Source organism: Dermacentor variabilis, chromosome 3 (assembly GCF_050947875.1).
Source record: "Dermacentor variabilis isolate Ectoservices chromosome 3, ASM5094787v1, whole genome shotgun sequence".
NCBI classification, from domain to species: domain Eukaryota; kingdom Metazoa; phylum Arthropoda; class Arachnida; order Ixodida; family Ixodidae; genus Dermacentor; species Dermacentor variabilis.
Genome location: NC_134570.1, coordinates 128,085,615 through 128,108,201, shown reverse-complemented (window position 1 = coordinate 128,108,201; position 22,587 = coordinate 128,085,615). Strand labels below are relative to the sequence as shown.

The following is a 22,587-nucleotide window of genomic DNA, read 5'->3' as shown; positions in this document are numbered from 1 at the left end:
GAGCTCGTCCCCTAGGGTTCAGGCACTTAATTCCAGAGATACAAAGCCCCCGAGAAGAGCTTGTACTGCCGGAATAGCGAGAACAGAAATGCAAATAGGCGGTGTTATTTAGTGCATTCAATGATTAACGGCGCCAAACGCTGCCTTAAATAGTCGCGCGGGCCATTAAGGTGACCTAGACGCTTCCGAAAAGCAGTTACATTGAAGACGAGTAGCACCTAGCATGTCAGTTGTTGATAAATCACGAGCTGCTACAACAGAAAATAATTTTCGCTTTTTTTCTCCTGTAAACCATTTTGCTTGATCTGCCTACGACTATATTTATGTGCCTGTTCTTTGTGACTATGTAATGCGAATTCTGTTCCGTGTCCTGGTATTCTCTCACTGTGGGGTAAGAATTGAAGATTTTCTGCTTCGTTGAACTCCTATGCGAGTTACCAAACCAGCAAACATTTAATCTGAATGCGCATTTAACTCAATACCCGAGCATGTTGTGATACTGATGTGTTCTCATTCTTATTGACACCTGTGCTTGTTTATCCTTTTCTCGTGGACGGCATTTCACCCGCTAACAACTTAACACTATCACTCAGCGCAAGACGCGCCAGCATGATTGGAACTTACACAAATATTATCGTTGATTCTATCGGTTTTGTATGTTCTTGACGAACTTTGTTTAATGAAATTGTATGAGCGACACTAATTATATAGTACTTTCTGGAAGGTATGCGGCCAAGAGCCATTACGCGGGAACCTTGGACGAGCGATGTACAAAACACGACGCGCTTGACTGAAAGATTTGATTTTCGACGATCGCTGACTGTGCTATCCGCTATCGTTGTGCTTTAGTGTAACCTTCCATATTGTTTAGTGTAACAGGTTTGCGCTATAAAGAGCAAGTTTTATCAGTGAGAGTTTTGACCACTGTGTTTTTCAACGTCACTACCGCGTGACAATATCCCTTGATTCGTTTGCGTATACCGTCACATTTCTTGAAAGCTTGTTGATGTTATATTGTGCATATTACTCTTTCATTTCGCCTGCTTATACATTTCAGTTCTTTGCCCAGTCTTTTAAAAGAAAGGTTTCCCAGACAATGCCATGTTGGTACTAAATCCATCTTTAATAACACATAAGTATACGACATTTGTACATGAAAACTTCAACAATTCTGAAAGCGGAAGTCACAGATTACGATATGCTCTAAAATCTAACCCAGGTTGTATTTAGATCCTCTAATTGCGCAATAACCATAGTGTGGGATATACCTGGCGTATACATATGTTCAACGCAGCAGGTATTGTTTTTTTTTGTACTAATAATGAGGACATAAATATTTCTATGTGTTCACATATTTGGAGGGGTATATATCTGGCCATTTTGCTAACTCCGCTCTGTGACCACTGAGTGTTTCTTATCCTCTGTATCCCCCTCGAAGAAGTGTTCCATGTTCTCTTGCCTTGACGGGTACGAAGGAAGCCCCAAATAAACAAATACGATAAGCTAGAATAATGACGAGCACAAATGCGACTACGTCAGTGTACGCAAAACAATGAAGTGTTTATTTCGGCGAAACGCGAGTATCTCGGTGCTTGCGTTTTGGCAGCGTAATGCATTTGATTCCGTAATTTTAGCACACCTTTCAAACCCGTTGTTTGCGAATCAGTTTAGTTCTTAGGCATATCCTACCTTTTCATCAGTTACACAAAACGACAACTTGATCGCATTTAACGGATGCATTGATATCAGTCTCTCACGCAGTTTCTTCAGGCGTCGGTCAGCTCAGAAAATCGCAAGTTACGATGTTCTGCTCAACCATAGCCCGTCACATTCTAACACGGCATATATCACTTCAAATATGACATATTGGCAAACTAGCTCGTTAGCATTCTTCTACATACATATACGTTCGCAAATCTATTCTGACAATTCACTCATAGTGGCATAGTGGTATTGATGAGCACGTCTCGTCGTGGCAGTGCAGAGCAACGTATACCGCGAGCCTCTATTCCGGGGCTCTGGTACCGACGACACTAATGTCCTCGTGCAGTCAGTAAATGTCCCTGACGTCCAATTCGGAGTCGAACGATCGAGCGCGAAATTGCGGAGGTGCACACGGCGACCCCTGGGCCAGGTTCCGCCGTCTCCGGGATCGTGTCCGCCGGAAGTCCAAGACGAAGAACGCGACGGCGCAGGTGACGCACATTGCGGACAGCATGCGGTACAGATTCTCGTATGACCCCAACGTGTCACGAAACACGCCTGCACACAAAACACAAGGCACACCCGTCAGTTTTAAAAGGAGCTTCCAAATTCTTATCTGCATGGCGCAGTGCGAGCGATATAAATTCCCCTTTAACCAAAATGCACCAGTGCATCGGCTCAAGACAATTCCAGATGAGGTTAAGAGGTAGGCTTGCGCACATTCACATTAGAATTGTAACAGGGAAACATGCTACCGCATTCTTTCAAGCACCGAGGCTATAACGGGCATGTATACGTCGAGCTTTTATAATGCCACAGCGATAAGGACCCCTTGTTGCAGAAAATCCGGTGTCTGCATCCCCATGAGCGAAAGTTCGCGCATATGTTGAGGTATATGTATATGCCACGCTTCGCTATGCGACATGCGGTATATGCGGCTTACACTATCAAACCATTCTATCACTAAAACTGGTCGTGCCTTGTCTTAAGTTCTTGACAAAGTTGTTCATGGAAATTATTAGAATGACAGTCCGCAAAGAACTGCCATCAATCAACACACCAACAGCGCATGCCTCTTATGTTAAATCTGAGACTGAAATATTGGGAGTGCGAAGCAGTGACAAAAGATCGGCCCACGCAAGATTCCACGTTTCTGCCAGAAAGCTCGCCTTTGTGCACAGCGTTCGCTGCCAGCATTTCCTGATAAATATTATGGTTGCTGTACTTGCCGGGAAGCGTGTGAAGCAGCCAGCCATCTTTGAATACTATCGCATTCCATTCTTAAAGGCGAAGCTTAAGCGTCCACGCATTTTTTTTTCAATTTCCTATAATTTCGTCGAAAACGGCACTGTAGCTAGTGATTTATTAGCCGCCATCCTGAGAAATAAGCAGTCCATTAAAGTGACACTAAGAGAGAAACAACTTGAGCTGTGTCAGTAAGCTACCCATGTACAATGACAAATAAGGCCACTATTGCTACTACAGGATGCTTGGCAAGCCAGAATACAGGCGAGAACGAAGGAGTTGTGGCGACGCCGCCTTGAAGTTCCCACATCAGCTCCTCGTGATGTAATGAGTGTATAGTTAAATCTTTAACGGTAAAGGTGAACTACATTCTAATCTTCAAAAGAGTCAAAGTCCGAGCTTAGCTAGGTTGAATGAAGCCAGATCGTCCCAACTACAAAAAAGAAAGACAACATTTTGGTAATCCTGACGTCATATTGAGGTACGAGCGCTCAGGTTTCGGGGCGAAATGAAACAAAAATTTACCTTTGGTTCAACAATTTTGTTTAGAGACATTTTAGGAGGAAGGTGCCACCCGATAACAGCTGCAATTGCCCTAATAAAATAGGTGCCACTCGAGAAAAAGGAAATGCTCTCCTCAGGCAACCGCTGAACTGGTTTAAAGGACGTTTATTGAACTTGTAAAAAAAGAAGTACGAATTGAAGTTTTTATCGTGCGCACAATTTCTTTTCAATTCGATTTGCTAATTTTTAACCAAGATTCGGAAAGACGGTAAAGCTCTTTAAATATTGAACTACCATTTCAGCACCTTAGTAACTCTTTTGATTGTGCCCTGTTAGACGAATGTATTACGCTTCAATGCTAAAGCCTGCACACGCCTCGTGGTATGTCAAAAACGAATTAAAAAATTTCACCGAAGATGCTCCCTAATGCAAATTTTGAGCGCACATACTTAGGTTTTTTTGAATTCGTAATATGGTATGGTAAATAATTTCATTCGGAAGACAAGGTGCTCTGGGCGATGGCGCTGAGCCTCTGCTCGGGCAGCTCGTTTAGCAGCAGCGAAAAACGAGGCGTTTCCACCGGTTGCGTCACTCATTGTTCAGAAAAAAAAGCTTGAACACGGGAACGCGTGGCTCACGCGAAGCACATTCTCTAGCGGCGGCCGTGCCACTGGCGAATTAGCGCATGCGCAATGAGTCCGAAGCCCACGCAAGCGCTTTGTTTCCCCGCTGGCCGCATGCCTGGTCATGCCTGAAGCCCCTTAAACTTCGTAAAGTAGCGACACTCTCCTTCTCCGCTTTCCCTCCTCCTCGCTCTCGCTCTCTCTCGAGCTCCCTCCTCGACCGTAGCGCCGCCTACACTGCTCGAGCGTACCAACGGCGCCAACATGCGCTCCTCGCCACTCCGTAGACGCTTCTCGAGCGAAAATGGCGCCGATACACGGCGCGAGGGCCCACGTGATGCTATTAAGCCAATAGCGAAGCGGCGTTGGCCTCGGCCAGAGCGCGCGAGGAGGAGGCGGCATTCTTCAAAGCGTGGCACTACATTACGAAGTTTAAGGGACTTTAGTCATGCCGGCATTCCACTTTCCACCTCACTCTTTTTGCCGTACTCTCCCCCGCTTTCGAACCTCGGTTGCGCTGCCCCCTCCTCCCCGCTTTCCTCCTCGCGTGTTTCATCCCCCCGTTACGCACTGCCTCTGCTTTCATCTTTTGCTGTGCTCGTCTGCTCGGTTACGCCGAGACCGTCTCCGACACTCGCCGAAGGAAGGGGCGCCCAAGAGCTGCGCTCTAAAATCTGTTAAGCCATACATGGGACGCAGCCGCAGCCGGGTGAATGCGAATTCGCATTCCTCAGTCTTGCTGCCTCAGTCTCCTCATGTCATATGTCTGGACCCCGCGCTATGAACGCGCGGAAGCCACATACGAGCAAGCTCGAAATTTCTGAAAAAAAATTCTCACTTGCGCGCATTTTTTGCGCACAGGTTCGAGTTTGATGGATTATACCTATGGCTGAGTGAGCTCTATCAAACGCTACCACTGCCACTCATATCGACAAATGTCCTACCGTGCTATGCCTCTCTCTGGACGCAGAGCAAAAGGTTAGTGTAGCTGTCATTGCGCAATTTGTGGCACGACAGCCGCATGAGCCGTCAATGCGACACATGAATGATCGTGTAATGGCTTCCGTCCTCAACACATAGATGCCAAAATAAGACACGCGACCAGTATGGTTGCGAAGACATAAGCGATAATGCAATTAAATGTTTTGATTACATAGGGTTCTAACTAGCGATCTTAAAAACGTTTTACAATAAAAAAAGCAAAACGAATGCTGCATCTTGTTCACTGCCCCTTTTCTCTGTAAAGTGGAGGGCACTAATGCTTGGTTTGTTTTTTGCAATTTACGTGAAATCTTTCAGTTTCAAAGCACTGCTTAGAAACATACGTGTATATTATAATCGTTTCCATGTTTTCTGCTTTTAGACGTTTAGGTGGCGCAGGCCACAGAAAAGCGACACTTTTTCATTCCGTGGTTGCATGGTTATGAACAAGATTCTTACACTTTCTTATACATTCCGATTAAAAAAAATTTAATTGCGCTTGAGAAAACTACGGCGAAAATTAACATAACTTTGCCAGTACTCGCTATTATTCATCATGTTCCTTAATGCCACAGATTTCTTTCATTTCTGCTAATTCTCTTGCTAGAAACTTACAGCGTTTTTGTGCTCAAGCATATGAATATATAACATCACCGAACGCCGACATGACCAAAAGCCACACGTTTGTTTTTAACTTCTGTTGCATACCGGCACCAATAGGATGCTTATGGGCGCCAATTTCTAAGCAAACAAAGGAGTAAACCTATCCGCTTCGATTTCTTGCTGCTTCTCCTATCTCACCCCTGAGTTATGCCATGCACATTTTTGATAAAGGTACGTTAGAGGTGCGGCCTGACTCGTTACGCTTTTGAAAGAGGTGCCACGAGTCATGCTTTTTATAGATGATGTACTTACCTATGAGCAGCGGTCCGCCGAAAGCCACAGGCAGCATGGCGATACCAGCAATACCCCAGCACACAGCCAATCTCTCTACGCCGAAGTGGTCGCTCAGCACCACGGGCTTCAAGGCCACTATACAACCCGCAGGAATGCCTGTGACCACGGCAGTCGCCACGACTTGGGAAAAAGACGTGGCGTGTGGCATGCCGATGAGACAGAAAGCTTCCACCAGCAGGCACAGCGCCACCAGGAGGTATCGGCTGAGCCGGGCACGATCCCAGAAGAACGGTATCACCAGCCGTCCCAGCATTTCAGCCGTAGCCACGTACGTGATCATGGGCTCGGCTTGACGCCTCGTGGCGCCTCTGTCGGCGGCGTAGTCGAGGACTGTCGTCTCAAAAGTAATTGTAGTGTACTCGCCGACGGTGAAGGTGATCACGAGAACGTAGAGGACTGGGTTTCGAAGAAGCATCAAGATGTTGTTCCAGACGCTGCCCGAGGCCTTCGCTTCGAGGCAAGTTTCACCTTGGGCCACTTTGGATGACTTGCACCCTTCTTCGCAGCTCCTCGTTTCGGGCATCTCTGCGCGCGCCTCCGACTTTGGCAACTTTACGTCAATGGCGCTTTCAGGGCCGTTTTTACCTGGATAGCGTGTGACGCCATTTTCATGGCAGATCTCACCCTTTGTGCGAACTACGTCTTCTACGCCATTCACCGTGCAGCCTCTTGTACACATCGAATCAGAAATATTGTTATTCTGAGCATGTAATACGAAGTCATTAGACAAGTTGCTCTTATCTGTCCGAAAATCCCTTGCGAGCATGTCATCACCCTTGATTGCGCATTTCGAAAGAGCGGCCATTGCTGTGCCTTTCGTGACTACTCCACAGTGGCTTCCTTTATTGCAGCTGTTGCAGTTTCCCTCTGCAGGTTCGACGTTACGTCGTCCGCAGCATAGGGTAACTGGTCGGGGTTTGTTCATGAGCATGGCGATGGGGAGGGTGTTAACCGTGATTGCCGAGAGCAAGAGCAGGGCACCATGGAGACCATACTCTCTGACGAGCGCTGAGAGAACCAGTGGAAAAGCGAGTGGCGCCAACGTCATGCCGGTGTACTTGAAGCCGCTAGCTGTGGCCCGGTACTTGTCGAAGTACAGCATGTTGTATATTGACAGGGAGAGCATGATCATGCCTACCGCTAAACCTGGAAGAGGGCAAGAGACAATATCTTAGTATTTAAAACGTCACTTGAACTTGCGCGATGAATCAACTAGTTCACTGCGTGCTTTGACGACGCTCATGCGGCTACACGGTTCATTATTTACACCAAGTATGATTTCCCTAGTGAGACCAACTTCTGTCAAAAACGACTATCAGCTGGTAAAATTAGCTGCGTAATAATGTGGCGAAGTAATGTACGCAATAATGGAGAGAAGGACACTTTCTGGGGAAAAAATGAGCAACATTGCAAAGCCAGAACTGGGAAACTCAGTCTAAACGCTCGTGAAGCCCACAGGTGTCCCACAATTTATTTATTTGTTCCGTTTGTTTTATCTTGCTTGGACCCCCCAAATGTGGCTATTGTCGTGCATGCAGTGCAGTTCAAGAAAAAGAAGTTTCATGTATGGAAAACACCACCGTTTTGTGTGTGCCTTGTTTCGTCAAGAGGTTATAGTGCCATGGTAAAAGTTTTTTTTTTATTAGCGCAAGGACGTGGGAAGGGACAACAACGAAAGACAGATCGTTTTTGCTTTCCACATCCTTGCGCTATTAAAAATCTTTCGTCATAAAATACCAACCGGTCCCAATTCCTGCGGCTATACTGCCATTTTCACAATATGGCCCATTAGGATCCGTCAAGCCCAGAACGACTCTCATAACCACTAACTGTGTTTGCTCGCTTTCGCATGATGGATGGATATAAAACTTTATTGAGGTCCATTAGGTCGTGCAAGTTTTCCGAAGTGAGCCGCTCCCACGTTGGGACCAAAAGGCCTAGCCTTTCGGCCGCTTCGAAGCCCCAATGCTTTCTATTGCTCTCTCGGTTTTAGACAATAGCGGTCACTCTTCACTTTTCCAGAAAGACAATGGTTTCATTCGCAAGCTTGCGCCATGAACCGCTGCCACCGAAGAAAAATAAATGCATCGAGGAACACGTTAACGAGCATTTCTGGCAAAAATATCGTTTCGGTCTTTTAATCTGGGTTGAACCGCTACATATACTTAAACTCAATAAGTGATGGCAGTAACGGTTGTTTCGTGCACTAGCACACTCTTATTTATCTCAATTGTTGACCTTTCTTTTACTTATGCAAGTTATTTATGAACGCAACTAAATTATGCGGCGCAACAGACGTGCACATTACGGCCGACGTTGAAGGAGAACCTAGGTAGAATTTGTCCGGTGATCAAAGCTGAAATGCATCGTGAAGGCCAGTCCACGATTATGTTGTTTGGATGTCCGCCTACAGCTTCACATTGGCCAGTTTGTTTTTGCTCAGTTAAGAAGAATATTCCAGGTATACTTGTTTTCTAACGACAGAGGTGCTCCCATCAAGAGAGCGCCTTAGCGGAAAAATATTCGCATGCACCGGGTGATGTGCGTAATTGCTGCAGGTTGTGTCTTATGTGGACGATCTGATAGAGTTATTTCTTGCTGCAGCTGGCACTCGAGCATATGGCAGCAGATGTTGAGTACCTGATATATTTTAGTTGTTCAGTCTCACTTAATTAATGCGCAGAACAGAGAATAACACACCATAAAAGCGAACAAAACTTGTTTTGCGCCAAATGCGTCACGGTTGGTTGCGAACGCTTAAGCTATGCACGAATAAAAATGCTAAACACAAGGAAGTAAGGCTAAGGTTATTGAAACTCGTTATTTTTATTACGTTTGCAAACGTTAAACGTTCAAAGAGTAAAGGAAAGTGCTGGCTTGGAAAATTCCACAAGGAATTGGAATTCCAGGGTTTTACATGCCAAAACGACGATTTGATTATGAAGCATGCCGTAGTTAGGGACTTACGAAACATCAGTTATCTGGCAGATTTCCGCAGAATTGCCTCACCATATTATTCACTGTCCCTGTGTATTCAGTTCTTAGTCCTAATTCCGGCTTGGCTACATATGCTGCGCAAGCCACCTAGTTAGCTCAAATGATACAACGACCGCTGCGGAAACGCGCTGGTCTCGAGTCGAAACGCCGGCCGAGAATGAATTTTCATCAGCTTCGAAAGCTTTCTTCCTGGGCAGCCTGTGCGGGTTTGCCTTTTGTATCGTCGGGCCACTCTCACTGGGATGACAGTTTTCTTTTTCATGAAACTTCTTCCACCTAGCGGATTTCGACAGAACTGTTCTGCCATATAATTTCATCTGCCTGTCATGCTTTAGGGAGAGTTGAGTTGCCTACGCTCTGTGACATCAGTTATTCGCTTAACGTTTCGTGCTTGTTAAGCTGCCTTTGATAGACATGTCACCTTAGACTATATGTATATTTTTCTTCCAGTGCTCTCCTCTGCACTGCAACAAATCACATTCGTGATTTCAAAGGAATGCTCTCCTTGCCTCTTGCTCCCACATTGCGAGCGCTGTCTGCTGCTGTCTTGTCGATTACACAGCAATCTGGGCCACTGTGTATGTGAACGACCTTGCCCAGAGAAAATCTCCCTGAATAGCTGCGTGCTACTGGGTAAGTGCCCGAAATACAAGCATTACAGGGTGGAAGAAGTTAACCAGCCGGCAACTGAAAACTGAAGAAGTCCGCTACAGACCAATGAATCCGGCCATAAGGTGGATCCTAATTGAGGCCAAGTTCGCTAGTGGTAAAAGAAAGGAGGAATCGCCTGCAAACACGTGCACAGTTACATGCCATGCTCACCGCTTATGAAGCCCAAAGTAAAGCACATCCACGTCATGTCCGGCACGAAGGCCGACGCCACTAGCGCCGCGAAGTTCAGGAGGCTTCCAGACACCGCGATTTGGTAAATGGTGAACCTCTCCTGCAGCAACGTGACCAGCAAACCTGCGACATATGTGAGCCAACCAGCGTGGCAGTTTGTACGGCTAACTGAATGCAAGACGATGATCAAAACTAGAACATGGCGAAAGCAGGAGCCTGCTTTCACCTTATTCTCGTTTTGATCATCGTCTTGAATTTACATCTCCCACCTTCCCCGTGTTTAAACTGAATGTAGACGCATATGGGCATCTTGAAGTACACGCAGGCTATGTAAGACGTTTAAGCATCTCTTGAATTGGGAATCGTGTGTGTGCAGCTGGTTAGCACATAGTAGCCGGACGTGGGGAGGCAAAGCAGCTGCGAACTTTACTACCTATAGGGATTCCAGGCCAGGCAAAACGACCTCGTCCTACCCGGAAAATAACATTAAAGCTACAATGGTTCTTGTAAGCTAATACATATTCAATGTCGCACTTACCACATAGTTCAGCACACGCGGGGAATATCAAGGCTACAAAACCTTAGTGTTATAACCTTGTAAAGCAAACAGAAGAAGAATAGCAAGATAAACATCAAAATGCACCATTGTCACTTCAACATTCATTATAGCTCCGCTAACGTCATCGTCGCTTCCAACAGCAATCGACAAAACTAAACTTAGCACAAAAAGGAGTCAGTGTTCAAAAAATCCCGGAACAGTGCTTACATAACGCAGTGTCTAGGAAAAGGTTGTCCTCATTTAGCACCAACAAAACAGTGCAAAAACAGTAACAGGCCTGAGTGGTACACGCAGCAGAGTCACAGCGCAAGCAGAAGGAGCGCATTTTCGGCAGCACGCACTAGAGGGCCTTCGCGGCGAAGTCTCTTTGCGCCGTTTTCACGAGAACCGTCTGAACTGTCAGCCCGGCATCGACGGCGAGCGGCGGCTTGCGCTGCTCACTGCACAGCAGTCTGCTGTTATACCCGTTACCTTGCTCTCAGCTATACATAAAATATTTATTACAGTAATCGCTGGGTAGAAGCAAGGGAACACCTTCACTTTGGTCAGCCTAAAGAACAAGCTGTCTTTTGAAAGGAACATTAAGTAGTACAATCGCATCCATGCCATCAAATAAGTAGACGAGTAGTCTCACAAGTAGACGAGAGGGAATATGCAGAACGCCTATTTTAATACGCAAACGGCAATGCGGATATCATTTTGTTGTGCGCATACACTGCCCTGAATTTGATGAGGTTCCTTGCATTTAAAAGAAAATGTGCAAATGCAACGACTGCTCGCCGAAGAATATTTACTAAGGTCCACAGTTTCATATTTAAACCGTGTAAAGCATCGCAATAATAAATACAAAACTGAAGCACCACGTTTACAACTCTAACTCCTCAGTAATAGCTAATATAGCTAATATCACAATTCTCACTCTGAACCAATTGAGGCGTCTAAAAGAGGGGGGAGTGGGCGGATTGCTATATTAAACATCGCTCTGAACAATGGCATTTACGTTTTCGCACAACATTTGTATAATCCTCGTAAACGACCTATCCATTTCATGTTGGTGTAAAATCATACATTAGCATTGGTCCACCCGAGATGTTCTAACAGATATAGTTAAAAAACGCGATATATGTTGGTGGTGATAAGTTACGAATTTCTAAACTTTATGTTACATACCGTAGAACCTTAAGCAAGCTGTTCCTGAATGATTAAAAGTATACAAGTGAGACTAAAGGTGATTGCCCTTCTCTTCTCTTTGGTTTACGTCATGGTTAAAAAGCCACGCTGTTATTCTTTATATTGGGCTTCCATATCTCCACAGCTAATCTTTTCCTTCAATTCTTCTAAATACTTGTGAAGCCGTAATTCAAAATTATGACGTATACATTCCATATCTTTCAGCATTTTCTCTTAATCCAACAAATGTCCTTAAGCTAGTTCTAGAGTCTATACGTTTCACAAGCATTTGTAAAGGAAAAATTTGAGTTGGCGTGCTTCAAAATATTTGCGACGACAATGGAGAAACATGTAGCTTTATTGTAGAAGAGAAAGTTTTTCCATTGTAAATCCAAAAATACAGCGATGAAAGTTATGATGAGCTAGACGCTGAGGTTAACGTTCTGAAATTGCATATGCATCATATTCAGCGCGGAGGGGGCGAACCAAAATGGCGTCAAAGGAAAATTTGCCCAGACGTTTTACCCTACTACTAATAACAACACACATACACACAGACTAAAGGGCACAGGCGTAGACTAACGCATGGAGCCAGCGTTGCAGGTCTGATTTCCGCCCGCCGATCTCGATCATGTGATCAAACGACTTCATTCACGTGGCGGGAAAGCCGATACTGAACCTCGCAGGCGACGCCGACGCTCCGTATGAGGCGGCCGACATAGTGCAATTGACATTGGCACGGTTTTCCGCTGATATAGCGGTGCTCGCTAGCGTTGGAACTTCGTTATCGGGCAGCATCGGGTACTCTTTACAATCGCTGTTAGACAACGCACGAGGATCTGCATGTTAGCGCTACGAAGGGGAAACAATTGCTCTCACCCTTGAAACCAATGCTGTCGCGTGTACAGTACATAAACTGCTTAACGCGTGAGTCGTGACGCCGATGAATTATCGACACAACATTTTCAATGAGGCAACTTAATGACGTAGAACGACGGAGTTCAACAGCGAGTGTATTTGCTCGCGACAGGCATACGGATTCAATTGAGTTCATACATGAACAATCGAATAATGGATGCGGCAGCGCGCGCCGTGCTTGTGCGAGCATTCGCGCCCTTCAGCTGCCGCGAGCCGTAAGCACATGCATTGGTTACAGGTACTCTTTGCAACCTTGATATTATTCTCGCCGCTTAGGATAGAAATCTGAGAGGCTCAGAGACGCTGCTGTCATTCGTCGCCGTACGTGCTACGCAGCATTTTTAGCAATCGCAGTTAAACATTTGAACGCGTGAACTTAAATATGAGGCCGTAAACGTGGGGTGCGAAATCAGGTTCTGCTCGTAACAATAAAAAGAAAAAGAAGTGCTCCTGACTGTGGCGACAGTGCGGTTGTGGCTCCTGCACGCATTCACATCAGTGGCTTTTATGCATAAAATTTCAACCCAAGCTGGCGGAATTTTTCACTATGGCTTCATCGGGACTTTACACAGGAACTTTATGGAGATTTATAACCTTTATTAGCGACTTTGTATCGGGACTCTACGTAGGTGCCCGTATGAAGGTCCCCTAGGGGAAGCAGACAGATGGCGCCACCTTCCAAGCTTTCGCACCAGCTCCGCCTAATGGCACAAGCTCCGGAAACGTCTGGCGCATGCTACATAACTACTTCGTACTGAATAAAGAGCGAATTCACATTGCAAATCGTGCAAATACTAAATGTCACAAACTTTGTACGTCTTCAATCTTACATAAAAGTACCTCAAATGCCCTAAGCTACCGCAAAGTCAGCGACGATGCAAAAACAAAAAAAAGGAAATGATAGCGATGCAGTTTAGGCATGAAAATGAAAAAAATTCGGCTTCACTTTTCCACTACCGAATAGAATTTTATGCTGCAGATAAGTAAATATCTCTGGAGATATTTATCGTTGCTCTTCAGCATTCCCAAACTTTCTACATTGCATCACAAATACTTCTGAAACTGACAATGAAATATCAGCTATTCGGAGATTAAAATTATTAGTAGTAGTTATTAGTAGCGGTAAAATTAAGAATAGGTCGTTGTATAAGGTTTAATGACGGAACAGCAATGGAGGCTATGATGTATCGTCCAAAGGGTGAGATTTTATAGTTATGTGTGTGTAAAGTAATGCAATACCACTTTTGCACAGTTTGTAAAGAGAAGCCTGTTGTCTCTAGTGACCTAAAAATGGTAACTAGATATAAATGCGTCTTACGATAGGATGAGAAAGTGGCGTTAATGCTTTGTAGAAGTCATGAAAGAATTTCTGTCTCTTCTCCTTTTACTCCGACTAGTAGTTAAAGTAGTAGTAGTAGTGGTAGTAGTAGTAGTAGTAGTAGTAGTAGTAGTAGTAGTAGTAGTAGTAGTAGTAGTAGTAGTACAATATTTATTATTGATTTCTTTAATTTAGACCAAACCTGACACTCACTTTATTGGCTTCGACTTCAGTTTAAACCAAAGTCAAGTGATCTGTCAGAAAGGCAGCATTGCAGGTATTATAAGAAACAGTGAAAATATGTCCAGCTTGTGGTAGTACAGGATCTCCGACAATAACTGAATTGAATGTACCTGTAGATGCCATTTCTTTAGACTTTGAAGAGGCATCTGACAAAGTTCCACACCAACGGCTACTCCTAACACTTTCCCTTTTCAAGAATAATGCATTTGTGCTATACTAGATACGTAGCTTTCTCAATAACCGGCACCAGTTTGTATTTGCTAACACACAGTGATCTAACCGATCCTCTGTACTTTCGGGCGTATCACATGCACAGTTCTCGGACCACCACTCTTTCTAATTTACATTAATGAACTTCCTACTGAGATCTCTTCTAATATTCGGTTGTTCGCAGATGATTGTGTAGTTTATCGACGCATAACTAATACTTCTGACATGGATTTGCTTCAAAATGACCTAAAACGCATTGAATTGTGGTGTAACGAATAGGTGATGTCTTTAAATGCTAAAAAAAGCTCACTAGTTTCTTTCCATCAATGACAGCATCACCAATCGGGGAAGTGCACCATATACGGCTCCAAAATATCATCCGTTGACTCATATAAATACCTTGCCGTAACCTTTTCAACTACCCTAACTTGATCACAACATGCCATTAACTTAGCCAATGCCGCGAATCGAACCCTCAGCTTTTTTGCCAGAACCTAAGACTTCCTCCCCGATCAGTAAAATTATTAGCTTATGTTATATATGTCCGCCCTGAGTTAGAATATACATGCTCCGTATGGGATTCTCATCAACATAACCTATCTAATATACTTGAATCAGTTCAAAACCGCGCAGCCCGGTTTATTTTTTCTGAATATTCTTATCATGCAAGCGTGTCTGAACTAAAAACCTGTGCCGGACTTACTAGTCTAGAATCCCGACGTAATATTTCTAGACTGTCTTTTTCATAAAGTACATCATTCACCACTCTAGATATGAGCTATATTACCAGCTCATCCTCAGTCCAGCCGCGTTAATCACAGAAAAGCCCTGTATACCTCCCCCTCCATCCCCCCCCCCCTCCCGGCGCCGAAGGCACACGTGCTGGAGCCATTCATAGACCTCGAAAGGGAAGCTAGTTGAAGCCGTGCGTAGTCTTTTCCACGTCACTTTTGCATCGCAAACGGCTAAGGCCAAGCAAAGCTGAATCCGTGAGGGGGAAGGGCAGGTCGTCGGTGACGGTAGGCCCGTGACATCCTCGTCCACCTTGATTTCACCGAGGCGCGCCTCCTCGTTGTGAACGAGGCCGGTCTGCTACTAGTCATTATCCTCGCCCATCCTAGAAGGCGCGACGCAACAATCTCCTTGCGAGAGTGTTCAACGCGACAGAGAGGGGTCCCGCATCGGTGACCATTAGGTGCCGACGACATTAGATTGCCGTGTTTTCATCGGAGCGGCTCATTGCCAAGGTCACGGCAACGCGGACGCGGTGTCGAAAATGCACTCGCGGACTTTCCTCCGTCTTTCCCTTTCATCTCTTTCGTCACATAACGTGGCCTGGGGGTCGTTTACGGAATGCACAGCGATTTGTGTAGCAGAAATACCTGCGACCGCGCGTTACCTCCTTTCCTCTTCTTTTTTTGGACTGGGTCGCCGCAACCAACGACAATGGAGCATCAGATACGCTGCTCTACTACTTGGGGTGAACACGTAAGGCCGGTCGCTATCGTTGCAGCCAACCCCTTTTAGGCCGAATAGCCATTCCGTTTGTGAAAGAGTGTTTCATTTACTCATTCACTGATTCAGTCCGTCGTCCGTTCATTCATTCATGTGTGTTGCACAATTCGCGGCCACTGCAGTCTTTAAAGTGTGACAGTACAGCCATCTTTCTTTAGTTTCAGCCCCTACTGTTCTTTTCTTTTATGTCTTTTAATAAATTGTTCTTTGACACTTAAAATGTTTTGCATGTACAATACTCGCGGCACCGGCGCGATGGCATGAGTATTTTCGTGGAATATTTTTTGTGACATGAGTAATTGCCACGGACCACACAGTCAGTGAGAACAGACGCCGTTACCGAAGTCGTTAGCCGCGAGAATAGCTGCGACGTTTTTCACGCTCAGCGCCGTTCTTCGAGTCTCCCGAAAGAGGGCTTCTTACGCGAGCACGCAGCCTGGGAGCCGCAGCGCCCGCTCCCTACCCAACTACGGATGACTGCCTATCTCGAAGAACTGCCCCGAAAGCGACAAGTTGGTAGGACGTCAGAGAAAATTAAATCGCGCTTCGTTACACGAAGAAGGGGAGCCCAGAAAAAAGCGCGCGCGCGATCACGCGAGGCGTATATAACGCGCAAGTGTTTAGTTTTAGCTGATGAAGCGGGCTACTACATACATGGGACGTTAAGTGTACAACGGTACATCTGCAATTTTCCTCATTTTCTTGTTTATCGTTTTGTCGTTCCACCGCGCTGTGCATAAAAAAAATAGCCAGACTTCATCGACTGAGACTACTAACCTTAAGCCGCAAGGCGTCTTTGCCTACGTGCTAAATTACTTGATTCAACTTGTCATCGTTTTCACAAAAACAAGTAGGCGGAAGTGTAGCGTCGCTGCGTCGCTTACAGGTATCCCGCCGTTCTTTCTGTGCTTGTCATGCTTACCGTAGAGGTCACTCAGTTCTCTCTAGTCATATTCTACTATTGTATTAAGATTTAGAAGAATCAGAGCGACGCAATAAACAGCTTTGTTTCTGTCGAGTTTCAATATCAGCACTGCGGTAATATCTTAAACGCCAACTGCAACGAAATGTTAACCAGCATTAAAAAAAAGGCCATTTTCAGATGTCAGTCATAGCTTCAAAGCAGTCATTGTTCTACAGATTACAAAGTAGTTGACGTCAAGAAAGCCACAAAAAGAAACGTTTTCCATACCGAAACTGGAAAAGGGAGAAGGGTGCCCCGCCCTTAGCGCTCCCCAAGAAATGACGCAGAACACGAAACGTAGATACTTAACGTCGCATCTGGATTTGACATCTGAGAGCGTGAGCCACCTGCACCACCATGAAAATCTCAAGGGTCAGGTTCTGATATCTCTCGCATCCGTTCAAAGGCCATAAAGGTGTTCGTATTCTCTGCTGTAGGCTGCTATTTGAAGGGCGTCAACATACACAAAAAAATGGTACAATTACCCGGCATGCTGCTTTGCCCAGATTACATCGAAACTATGTAATTTATAACCAATTTTTCCACCGCATAGGTCTTTCAGTCGTGTGCATTTCTCTTCCCTCCGTTTTGCGATCTCTGACAACTAGCGAACGGCTGACTACAACCTTTCCGTACGGCAATGCATCACGAGTAGAACTCTCGAATAAAACCATGGCCTATCTGCGGCGCACAGAGAGGCTATACCAAACGTACCGGCCACGTGCGCCATCACCATGTTGAGCGTGAGGGGCCAGCTGGCGCTCTGGTGGCTCACCCCGAACTGGTCGATGAAGGCCACGTAGAAGAGCGCCCCGTTCTTCGATATCAGCATGGCGAGCAGGGCGGACAGCGCCGACAGCGGCGCCAGGCTCCAGCAACGGTCCACCACGATGTCGCGGCGGTCTTGAAGCTGCTTTGCCATGTGGACTACCTGGCTTCCGCCTGCAAGCAACAGTTGGAATGTAAGAAGTCCATGGGCGTCACACTGTGCTCACAGCAAACTGTTTGATTTTTGCTCCCCATTTGTAAAGAACTAACGTACGTAGCACTACCGAAAAATGTTTCGGGGAAAAGACAGATTGTCTCGCTTATTCGCGATGTCGCCGTGCCCCGAAAAGTGGGCATCATTGTGATAACAGGATTGCACGAGGAATGCGACGCACGAATAGTCGTTTCTAAAGAGTCCGTTCGCAGATGCCATTTCTTCGACGCCACACGAAGTCCATTCACTGCAGATATATTGATGAAGTGTTTCGAGCACTTATTGGTTTTGCGTTAAGCTGTCCTGTCAAGGGGAAACTCTCGAAACCGGGCATTGGGAGAGTGTCTAGCGGTGGCTGCCACGGGTGTGGCCCAGTTGATTTATTTGAACGACAGCTAAGATGTTCCAAAACCGATGTGAAGCGTCACGCCAGCCACACGTTTGAGGTGTGCTACGAATGCATAAAGAGCTCGGCGCATCTTGTATATTTTGGTAAAATACGCCCCATATCTGCTGAGAATCTGCATAAATAATATTCAATGCTGCTTACACGCAGGAGCACCCTCGAACCGTAAACAAGAGAGCGGTGTCGGGCATCCACGAAGCTACCCGGTCATTAAAATGAACTAAATACGAACGAAGGCCACCACAAAAACATGCCTCCGAGATCGGTATGACATCAATTCGTCGTACTCAGTGCGAGCCAATCACTGTGGCAGTTCGCACCACACCTGCTGCGTGGCCGTACGAAAGAAATATTATCAACAAATATTTCAAGCTTAAAAGATTTACATTTCCACACAGCAACGTCAAATATTGGTTTCGTGCCCAGAATATGTCATATGGCCGAGTCGTAGGCAGCATAGTTTCCAAATGTAACAGACGTTATCATCAATAATTTAACGGTTTTTGCGGTGCTTCCTGATTTGCGAAGCACCACATTAATTTACCCTAAACGCGGTAATTATTCTCTAGGTTACCAGTATCATTAAAAATCGCCTGTCGCAGATAACTTAGTTCGCGTCCTTCAACTGGATTATTCAGAGAGGCGGACACTAGTTTCACGAGAAATCGAAACGCCTATTCAGCTAATTAACGAATATTCACTAATTCGCTTCCGAATGACATTTCGGCACATACTGCAATTTGCGTTATGTGGGAATGAGCTTTCACGCCTTATCCATCTGGAATAAAGATACAAAATGACACTAGTTTGAAGATATGCGTCATCAAACTACCCGTACAAATGGACCTTCTTTACTCTTTTTTTTTTTAAACAAAACCTTCTTTGATTCCCTGGAGCACAAAAGTAACGGAAATGCCTATGCATGTATTTCATCCTGCAAAGCAATATCTCGAAACTGGTGTCATCCTTGAGATTCATATCAAGTGGATTCGTCTTGCGAAGTTACCATCTACAATATGCAAATTGCAATATGTGCCGTAATGTAATCATTACCAAGTTTTAATTATTGAAGTGGTCTACCCAGACTAAATTCTTTTGATTTCGGAATCATCGACTGTCCCCCAAAATTTTAGTAAGTGGGCGACTTTACTTTCCATTATCGTCAGAATGCTGCAAAGCCTTGCACTGCGACTCACGCTACACCCGCTACATCGCGCTTCGTATTACAGCCAAAAATCACCACCCGATTTACGGCTAACCGAATTCCTACCATGCCAGCACTTTAACGCTTTCTGTGTGTATAGGCTTACTAGACGGATAAAAGCACTCCCACTTTATTTAAGAAAATCTGGATGATGCAACTTGTTCAAACATGAAGCAAGCTATTCTAAATCTTACACGCCACGACGGCGCACAGAGTATTTCTTACAGACGTGTAAGATTTGCATATACTGTCCCTTTCGCCCGGACCAAACAATGTTGTTGACAACCGTCTCCTATTTGCGACGCAAGGTGGTGAATCTCTGCGCGCACGTAAGAAGAGTAAGGCGGCCCATCGAGCTAGCGCGCTTGTAGTACTTGGCACACCTACGAGTTGGAAGAACGTGAGCCGCATTAGCTAGTCGCAAATGTTTTCGACTTGCAGATACTAAAATAAAGCGCGAATGGGTTTTTCAGACCACGCGACTTTGTTTGGTTTAGTACAAAGCACCCTACCGGGCCTGCTCGACCTCGGGAGAATTCAGGGTGCGTGTGTGTCTCCCTCCTACCCTCCCAAAACATGAAAGGCAAGCTCATGCGACACCGAATGTAAAGGCGCAAATTGCGATATGACTCGTCGTTCGGATAGTTGCAGCTTTGAGGAGCTAATAACCTTCTTATCTGCGCATCAAGCTACTAATCAACGGAGCTGACGCAGCCTTGATACCATGCAGTTGTGCGGCCAAAATTAATAGGATAAGTTTCCTGTTTTAAGTGATTAATTCAAGCGAGTAAATGTGAGGGTATGCTTAGTCAGATACGGTACGGAAATGAGCATCTATATTAAGCACGATAAACGTAGAAGAATCTACATATCTCTACTGTATTTCATTTAGAAATTCAATTATGCCACTCCATGAGCAACAGAAAAATACTTGTTTTCGCTCACATCAGTTTACACATCAGTTTTTTAATTCAGCCAATAGTTTTACAATGTATGTCGACACAAGCGCGTTTCACTTTCAAACAACAAATGGTGTTGCCTTGAGCAAACTTCCCTGAAGTAGGCTTGTCGCTCTTTCTAGTTCGGAGCAACATTTTAAAGCGAAGCTTCCAACCCCAATATTTGGCATCCGTCATCGTTACCTCGTCGGATATGTTTGTAAAGCATTGCTTCATATATTTGTGATTTTCGCACAGTTATTAGTTTGCCTTGGATATTTGTGATAGTTCGCACTATTTAGCGTATGTAAAAGTGATAAATAATTACTTTTCACGAGACGTTCAAGTGACAGCAAGTGTTAAATTAGCCATCGATAGGTTGGATGTGTCGGGACGTTATGAGTCCGCAATGCTCATGGTATAATTTCTTTTCATATACGCTGATCACATACATCTCAAAATTCTAAATGAAACCCGGGAAGAAAAACGCAGAGCTCGAAGTTGCGCCTTTGGTACACTGCAGTGAGTTTTCGCTTGTGAGTAGTAAAGTTAAATAACTATAGTTAGTTTCGATTGTGACTTACTTACAATTTACTCTTAAGCCGCCGCGATGGCTTAGCGCCTATGGAGTTGCACTGCTATTCACGACGTCGGTGGCTGGATTCGGGGTCGCAAAAGCAGCATTTCGACGGGGGTGAAATGCAAAAAGAAAAAGATAACGCCCGTACACAGTGCGTTGGGTGCGAGTTACAAAACCCAAGGTAGGCAAAATCAATTCAAGGCGACCTAATGCGGCGTGCCTCATAGTCATATCGCAGTTTATCACACGTAAAACGCCAGAATAAGTTTAATAACGTGCGCTAAGATAGTCATGAACTGTTCAAACATAAAAGCTATACTGACTGGCCTACTATGGTCCCTGGAATTCTTGAAGAATCATACAGCACGTAAATAACTCCTTCAAGTCGTGATCAGCAGCCTTTGCCTACTCCATAGCAGCGTCCCTGCTCTGAGCGCGTTCTGGTGCATCACTTCCCCATCTTTATGGAAGTAACAAGGGCTAGACCGCCGATGTTTTTGTAAGCCCACTTAGCCCACGACAACGGCGAAACCACACGCATATAGCTTCTTTCAAAGTACAATAGCTGGCAAGAAAAAACAAGGTTGCTACTACGCCACAGTGACGGGATACCTGAAACTCCGCGACGAGCCGATAGGAATTGAAAGTTTGCTCAAATTTGCAAGTTGCGTCGTTGAACCTTAAGGCCGCGCGGCCCACCGGATAACCGAAGGCATTAAGACTACCTTGTCGCCAACCACTAATTTGTTTTATACAAACTATAGAGCACCAACCAAGGACATTAAAAACAAATAACACGCTAGGACCTACCCTGAGGTCTAAACTCCTCAAAGGCAAGGCACAAAGGAATCCGCAAGGACTAGCATTGAATTTGGATGCGCACACAATGTGGCGGTCTTCTTGCTGCTTTGCCATATTCATTTGTTGTTCGAGCAGTACAAAACTCCCGGCATCCGTCAAGCTACGAGGCCGACGATTGGAAAGGAAATGGACATGGAGAGAAACGTTTCCACACACAAAAAAAAGAAAAATTCAGAGCTGCTCATATGAAGTTTAATAAAACGATCAATCAGGCAGCTTTAGCTCTCGGACTTATTCTCATGCAATATTATCGCTCTTTAATCGCCCCGCAAATGGAAGAAATGAATCACTTACACTGAAATAGAAGATTCCTCCTCGACTGATATCCCCAGAAAGCAAGTTAGCGTGGCCGCAAAGGACGGAGTGGATGTCGACGCTCTGTTCCTGTAGCTGCTCTTCCAACCAGGTGACTCGCCTTTTTTTTGTGCGAGGGCACGGATGTTTCTCGCCGTATGCCTATAAAAAGCCCATTCCAATGCAGCCATATGGCATATCGCCAGCGCCGACGATTGCTGCAACTGAAATGCTTTCGCTTTCGATAGCGTCCATGAACGCTGCACGCGGTTTCGGAGAGGGAACGCGAAACCATCGCCTGCTAAGCACACGTGGCCCCATGAAGGTTGAAGTGACGATCCGGTCATGAACTTTAATAGGCGGAAAACTTGATCGTGTTTTCGAAATGTGGATACTAGACGCTTGCGTATTCGCTTCGGGGCACTGCATTGCCACATGTATGCCCACCACTCCTTCTGCCCATTCCTATCTCCATCTCACACAGCCTACACACTCGCCGCCTAGTCGCGTCGCAGTGTAATTGTTTAGGGGTGCCCTGTCGGGTAAGCGGGGCCTTCAAGGTTGCGAACCG

The 22,587-nt window shown here is 45.4% G+C and overlaps 1 protein-coding gene across 2 annotated transcripts; it reads right to left on the bottom strand.

Moving 5' to 3' along the window:
- Positions 1-1,300: 1,300 nt before the first annotated feature.
- LOC142576273 (monocarboxylate transporter 9-like) lies at positions 1,301-22,217 on the bottom strand. Of its 2 annotated transcripts, none has more exons than XM_075686318.1 (5): positions 22,017-22,217; positions 17,527-17,693; positions 9,834-9,977; positions 5,973-7,160; positions 1,301-2,262 (listed from the first exon to the last, which is right to left on the bottom strand). In XM_075686318.1, exons 1-5 carry the CDS (start codon positions 22,205-22,207, stop codon positions 2,051-2,053), a joined length of 1,902 nt encoding a protein of 633 aa, XP_075542433.1. In that variant the 5' UTR covers positions 22,208-22,217; the 3' UTR covers positions 1,301-2,050. The 2 variants fall into 2 exon arrangements, with proteins under 2 accessions (XP_075542433.1, XP_075542434.1); XM_075686319.1 differs by having other exon boundaries at positions 17,466-17,693; positions 22,017-22,097.
- Positions 22,218-22,587: the final 370 nt, after the last annotated feature.